Below are 7,340 nucleotides of genomic sequence, written 5' to 3'. Positions count from 1 at the left end.
ACGACGGACTACGGACTACGGACTACGGACGACAGACGACGGACGACGGACGTCGGATGACTGACGACAGATGACGAAGGATGAAGGACGAGCTCAAACACCGGATTCGACTTCACCCCTGTTTCTATTGTTGCAGAAAGAGGTTTTTGATTTTTTTTCCTTTTTGATTTCTTTATATTTTGTGATCTGGTTAAATGAGCCATACATAGATATAATCCTCATGCCGGAGACCACAAGCTTATTCATGCAATGCACTCCAAGCTCTTGTTTAACATACTACACATGAAAGGGAAAATAAGCATATCCTTCTATCAGGTTTTCCACAATATTCACCTTTAGTGAGCAACAATCTTCTAAAAATCTATAAGATCAACCCTACTTGGTTGTCGGCTTATAGGTAGATATATCCAGACTTTGATTTCACCTTCACGATTGCTTTTTTTTTCTTCTTTTTTTTTTAAGGTGCAACATGTGGCTGTTTGGATCAAGAAGGATCTTGCAGAAATTTCAAAAAGCTTCCATACAAACTGGCATCTGCTGCATCATTGGGTTGATTCTCATTAACCCTTGTTTTTTTATACGGATCCGATAGACCATACATAGCTTCCAGCCCCTTGTGATTTAGCATCTTCTTTTTATTTTTTTCTGGGTTATATAGGAGAAAAGGTTTCTCTCTGTTCAGTTGCAGAAATTATTTGGTAAATTAGAATCACTTTGTTCCACAATTTAGTATACTTTGTTAAAATATGAATGAATATTTGATTGTTAATCGTTAATTCTTTATTCTCAATTCTCATATGTACTCATCATATATATTAAATTTGAATAAATATTTGATTGCATATTATGTAGGTACTTGATATTACTGAAAAATGGTTAGAAAAAAGGATAAGTTTTGGGAACATGTACAACAACTTGGGCCGAGCCATTTTAAATGCAATTATTGTGAACTTGACTACTCTGGTAGTGTTACTCGAGTGAAAGCTCATTTGGCTTGCTTGACTGGCCATGATGTTCAAATTTGTCCAAAAGTCCCTGATCATGTTCAAGCTGAAGCCAGTGCAGAAATGAATTTAAGTGCATCTAAAAAGAAAAGGACGAATGAGACCCTAGAAAGTGGAATTGGCTCCACAAGTTCTCTTGCTAGGAGCATTCATCAAACCACAATGGTAGAGTTGGCTGCTAAACAAGACAAGAAGTCATTAGAAAAGATGATAGGAGAATTTTTTGTTAAGAATAACATTTCTTTCAATGTTATTCAGACAGAATCTTTTATTCAAATGATGAAAGGTGCTTGTGCCTATGGTCAGGGTTTTGTTATTCCTAGTTACTCTACTCTTCGTACCCGTTTGATTCCTGAAGCTAAGGTAGAGATCATGGAATATGTGAGCAACATAAAGTCAACATGGGGTGACACAGGTTGCACAATAATGTCTGATTCTTGGACTGACCTAAAGAAGAGGTCTTGGGTCAATGTGATAGCTTATTCTCCTGGTGGGGCTGTATTCCTGAAGTGTATTGATTGTGGTTCAAATAGTATTACTGCTGGATATCTTTTTAGAGAAATATCTAATGTTATTGAAATGCTTGGACCACAACATGTTGTGCAATTTGTTTCAGATAATGGTGCTAACTATAATTGTTGTGGTGATATGTTGATTGGAAAATGGTCTCACATGTATCGGACAAATTGTGCTGCACATGGGATTAATTTGCTTTTAAAGGATATCCATAAGCATGTTAGATGGGTGAGGGAAATTATTGATGATGGTAAACATGTAGTGGATTATATGCACAGGCACACAGCTATTATAGCCTTAATGAGGGAATTCACAAATGCCAAAGAGATTAAGCAGCCTTGCAAGACAAGGTTTGCTACTAATTTTTTAATGCTCCAATCTCTTATTGTAGTTGAGAATGAGTTAAGGCTATTGGTTGCATCATCTGAATGGAGAGGCTTCCATTGCAATAGAGTTGAAATAGCATTAAAGACTGTCAGCATAATTCAATCTGATATAAACTGGGAACAGGCAAAGGAGGTTATTGCTTTTATGGATCCTCTCATTAGGATTCTTCGCCTTGTTGATTCAGATGGTCCCACTGCATGTTACTTGTATGAAGCAATTGTTATGGCAAAAGAAAAATTGAGGAAGTTAAAGGAGAGTGATGGAGTAAAGTACTTTACCATATTGGATTTGTTTGATACAAGGGTGGAAAAGAATATAATTCATCCTGTTCATGTGCTTGCTGCAGCTTTAAATCCTAATAATTTGTTTGATGTTGGACTTTTTATTGAGACAAATACATTTGTGCAAGCTCAAGAATGTATTGTGGCAATCATGGTTCCTCTAGAAGATCATGAGCAATTCACTGCAGAAATGGTTGAATATCGAATGAGGAACCCAAATTTGTTCAATATCACAGGAAAGTCTTTAATGAAAACTAACCATCCAAGTAAGTCTGTTAGTTAATTAAGTTTATATTTCTATTTGTATATCATCCTTATATGTGTTTACTTGTGTTAATTTGATATGTATTTACTTGTGTTAATTTGTAAGGATTTGGTGGGAATATATGGGTGGTTGTCTTCCTGTGGTTCAGAAGGTTGCTTGTAGAATCTTAAGCCAACCTTGTAGTTTCTCTCCTTGCGAGAGGAATTGGAGTGCTTGGGACGCTGCACAAACAAAGAAGAGGAACAGGTTAACTCCAGAAATGTTAGAAGATTTGGTATACATTAAAATGAATTCTTTGATGAAGGAGAAGTATGAAAGCCGAGTAATCCAGGATACAAAACCTATTGACCTAGAGAAACTTGGTGATTTGCCTGATGTAAACATTGAGTTGGAGACAGAGAGACTTGAAGAGACATATGTTGAACCTATTCATGATCAACCTAATTCTATATTATGATACACTCGTGCTTTTTTTTTTAATGAAATGGGATGATGTAATTTGGATGATACATTTTGGATTATGTAGTTTGGATGATGATTTTGGATATTTAAATGATGTATTTTGGATATTTGAATGGTGTATTTTGGATCTTATATTAATCTTTGGATGGATATATTTTTGATGTTATTTCATGACATACTAGGTTTAGAATTTGAATTGAAATATGGATATTATCTATATTTATTTTGATTGTTATCCAGGTATTTAGAGAATTATTATGTCAATTTATGTCTATATATTGCCCTTTTTTTTACACCGTATTATTTAAATATAAACGTTTAAAATACGTACCGTCTTTTTTTTATTTTTTCCCCTTTTTTTCGTATTTGACCGTATTTTTGACCGTCCCGTTCACGTTTTGATCCGTTTAAAACATGTCCGTACCGAACAATGTTTTTTTGCCGTTCCCGTTTTAACTAACAGAGGTCCAACCTTGGATTGACTTGAGATCAGTTGCGTTGGAATCACAACTCAATTTCCTACAACTTCTATGAAGGTTTCGTCTCCTGATACTAAATTTAAGATTCCCTAAAATACCCTTGAGTTAGGTTACAGTGTGTTCCACACCACTTAGAGACTTTCCATACCTAGTCAAGGCATGCTCTATGGTCATTCTAATATGATGCAATGCACATGCATGAGGTGAGTGCATATAAGTATGTGGAAATTACAAATTACATTAAAAATTACTAATCTATCCTAGTGGTCTTCTTTTTCACTCGAATCTTCCATTCTTTGGCCCTTCATCTTCTTTCCTTCTTGTTTGCTGTTTCATGTCTTTAAGCTTAGCTTCATGTCTTGATTCGACCTTCGATCTTCTAAGGGTTTCTTCAAGCTAATCACACTTTAACAATCAAGTTAAAGATGTATGTTTGTTTGTTAACACCAAAACATAGCAAGGAGTGTGGACATGTTTCCCAACAGTTTTGACCATTCTTGGGGGTAACATAAAATAGTAAGAGTTTCCACAAAAAAAAAAAAAAAAATATATATATATATATATATATAATAGTAAGAGTATATTTCAGAACGTCAGACCTTTTTTCCCCCTCATGCTTTCAGTACTTGATCTCAAATTAGTAAGAATTCATATTGGAAAATATTCTATGGAAACCATTTGGTATACAATAACCAGATAGCTACACAAGAGAGTGCAACCTCCCAATTCACAATATCTGCAATTCTATTTAACATGAGAGCCTTGATGGATTCGAACCATCATCGTCTGGGAACAAACCCAGGTGCTCTTCCTTATTGAGCTAAAGACTCACCAACCTACATAAACCATGTCAGTTTAATCCAAATATAACAGTCAAGCACAGAGAAAGAGATAGAAAGAGAATAACAGAGTGAGTTAGAGAGAAGTAGAAGAAGTCAGTATCTAGAATGATACTGAAAGCAGTCAGCCTTAAGAATCTAAGTATTAACAGATTAAGCAGTTTGGTTATTTAGCTCATGTGTCCATTTATTTTTATGTGACAAATTATTGTCATAGAATTGCTTTTTCTCACCGTTTAATCCAATCTGCAACCAAAGAACATTAGAAATATTGGGAAGTTAGATCATGTGATTTAGAACCACTGGTACAAAATATTTTTCAGATTATTATTCCAAATTATCAATTAGTGATAGTACCTTATAAGACCATTCATTTAATGATAGATCCTTAGTAACATTACCACTTCCGATCAATTGAACTGGACCACCAACTATTCCATTTGGTGCCAAGTCAAAAAATGAACCATAGTTCTGCACAAAAAGGAAAAAGATCATATCAACTGATCGAGTGAAAAATCTCTCATTGTTTCAAAGAATCCAATCTAATTGTGGATTGACTTGCAAAGCTAGCAGCAAAAATGACAGTTTCTTCTTCCATGATCGAATGGACCTCTCACATGTTGGAGGAACTCGAGATGGATCCTCAATGTGTGTTCTGCAATAAATACTACCAGACTGAACCAGCCCAACCCAACTTTAGTCTTCAGAAGGGTTCTAATTTAGGTTTTTGATTGATAAAAGAAACTGCAGCCCAACCAGATAATTGGATCAATAATACAAAGATAGAGAACTGAGACTTTTATCCAACAAATTCATCACTATCTGATCCTTTCCTATCCAACAACCGATCTATCTGATCTCGAATTCAAGGGAATCGATCTATCTGATCCTTTCCTATCCAACAACCGATCACCGAAAGCCAAAAACTGCTTCCCAAACTAAGCTTTTTGCCCAGGAAGAGATCCGATGCAGTTAGATTCTTTCCAATCGATTCCTCCTTCACAGGCTTAGAGGCTTTTTCGTCATTTTCGGTGTTGACGCTCGTTTGCGGAATCTTCTTCTCATGATCCGGAAGGAGTAGCTTGGACGCAGCAGGATCATATCCTTCAACCGGAAATTGCCTCAGGAAGAAGTATGTCGCTCGATGAGGCATTTCTCAAAAGCCTCAGAGAACCAAAAACACAAACTCTTTAGACTATCTCTCAAACACTAGCAATCTCCACCTATTCAAATCATCCGCGAAGATCAATAGCTACTAATTACAATCAAAGAACCTCTGCGACTACGAGTTCCTCTCAGAACTAATCGACTAGAGAGAAGACAAGAAGAAGACGGAAGACGAGAGAGAAAGAGAAAGAGAACTTACCAGTTCCAGCGGAGTCGTCGGCGGCCTATTAGAGACGGCGAGACGAACACCGGCAACTTATTAGAGAAAAGAGAACTCGCCGGCGGCCTATTAGGGACGGCGGGATGAACGTTGGAATAATAGCCAAGCATAGAGAAAGAGATAGAAAGAATAAGAACAGAGTGAGTTAAAGAGAAGAAGTAGAAGAAGAAGACGGAAGACGAGAGAGAAAGAGAAAGAGAACTTACTAGTTCCAACGGAGTCGTCGGCGGCCTATTAGAGACGGCGAGACGAACACCGGTAGCTTATTAGAGAAAAGAGAACTCGCCGGCGGCCTATTAGGGACGGCCGGATGAACGCCAAAAGCAGAGAGGTTCCCGCGACAGTTCAACCCTATTTTTTATTTTAAAAATTCTCAAAAGTTGCAATTATAGGAAAGTGATACGGTATATTGTCAACATATATGTTTTCCAAAGGTTTAATTCACTCACACCATAGGATCAATAAAGTCCAAGTGTCACGATCCTAGGGTGAGCTAAAGGATGTATGGTTCACCCCCGCGCTATAGAGGAGCCGAATCCTTCTTTGAGATCCTTGCCAAGACTTCCAATACTGTACAAACACACACCTACACATTAGTCTTCTCTCTATTTGAAGTGATCCAGTGAAACCGGATGCAAAAAATGTAAGAATATCACAACCATTTATCTCACCTGACGCCATGACCGGGTCCGCAGGCAATGCTTTCGATCCACAAGTTAGAGGTGCCTGGACCGATTGAGATGCAATCGTCTCCAGTCCTGATGTTGTCACCATTAATTGTTACTTCCGTTGACATCTCTACGTGAATGCCGTCGGTGTTGGGCTGTTCCCGGGATCCATGACTATCACCCTTTCTATGTTAATATTTTTCACAGCGGTCGATGACAATGTGAAACATTTGACGGTTTAGTGATGTTAATCCATTGATAACAATGTCTTTTGAGTTTGTGAAGCCTAGATTCTGCATAAGCATAGAAGGGGAAAGAGATCAGAAATGTCATAAGATTTTTGAATAGAACAGTTTCACGAAGGCCCATTCTAAGTACCTCTTTTTTTTTTTTTTTTTTTTTTGCTGGGTGGGCTAGGCCCAAGTTCAGTCCATACCATAGCTCCATCTGGGCACATATTTCCGGAAGCTTTGCAAGCCCACAAACGGCTCCCTTGCCGTCGATGGTCCCTCCAACATAAGCCAGGTTCCGGCATTGCCGACGACCAATAATTCGATGGAGCAACAAGGGTTCCGTCGATTTGTATTGTAATATCAGTGTTCCTGCAATCCCCAACAACATGGGCCTGGCCCAGATAATATTGTCCCATGGGTACATAGATTGTGGCTGGGTTAGCCGAACCACAAGCCATTGCCCATGCCCTGGGAGGAACGCATGGGCCTAGTCGGTCCTGATGTTGGGCCTGGCCCCTAAGCTTATCACATTATAGATTGAACTACCAGCAGATGGGCTGAAGAAGAGGAAGAGAAGAAAGAGAAGAAAATTCATGGGCTTCTTCATTTCCATCTTGGGTTAGATAGAAATGGAAAAGTTCATAAGGGTATAGTTAGTTTAATGATGGGAGACATAACTAACTTAACCTTTTGTTTTCTCGGCGCATTAAGTTGCAGGAAATAAGAATATCATTAATGAAACATAAATAACGCATCACTGGTTCAAGGATCAGTTTGTCAATGGAACAGTAATCATGAGTAGAATAAAGTCAAATCCTC

General features: G+C 37.8%; 1 protein-coding gene and 1 pseudogene across 1 annotated transcript; one reads left to right on the top strand and one right to left on the bottom strand.

Moving 5' to 3' along the window:
* The first annotated feature begins 872 nt into the window (after positions 1 to 872).
* LOC122071739 lies at positions 873 to 2,471 on the top strand. Its single transcript, XM_042636132.1, has one exon. The coding sequence runs from the start codon at positions 873 to 875 to the stop codon at positions 2,469 to 2,471; it is 1,599 nt and encodes a 532-aa protein (XP_042492066.1).
* Positions 2,472 to 6,129: 3,658 nt separating this feature from the next.
* Positions 6,130 to 7,128, bottom strand: LOC122071738 (annotated as a pseudogene).
* Positions 7,129 to 7,340: the final 212 nt, after the last annotated feature.

This window comes from Macadamia integrifolia, unplaced genomic scaffold (genome assembly GCF_013358625.1).
Source record: "Macadamia integrifolia cultivar HAES 741 unplaced genomic scaffold, SCU_Mint_v3 scaffold_68A, whole genome shotgun sequence".
In the NCBI taxonomy this organism is placed as follows: Eukaryota; Viridiplantae; Streptophyta; class Magnoliopsida; order Proteales; family Proteaceae; genus Macadamia; species Macadamia integrifolia.
Note: the sequence above shows the minus strand (reverse complement) of the source record. Positions and strands in the feature narration are given on the sequence as shown.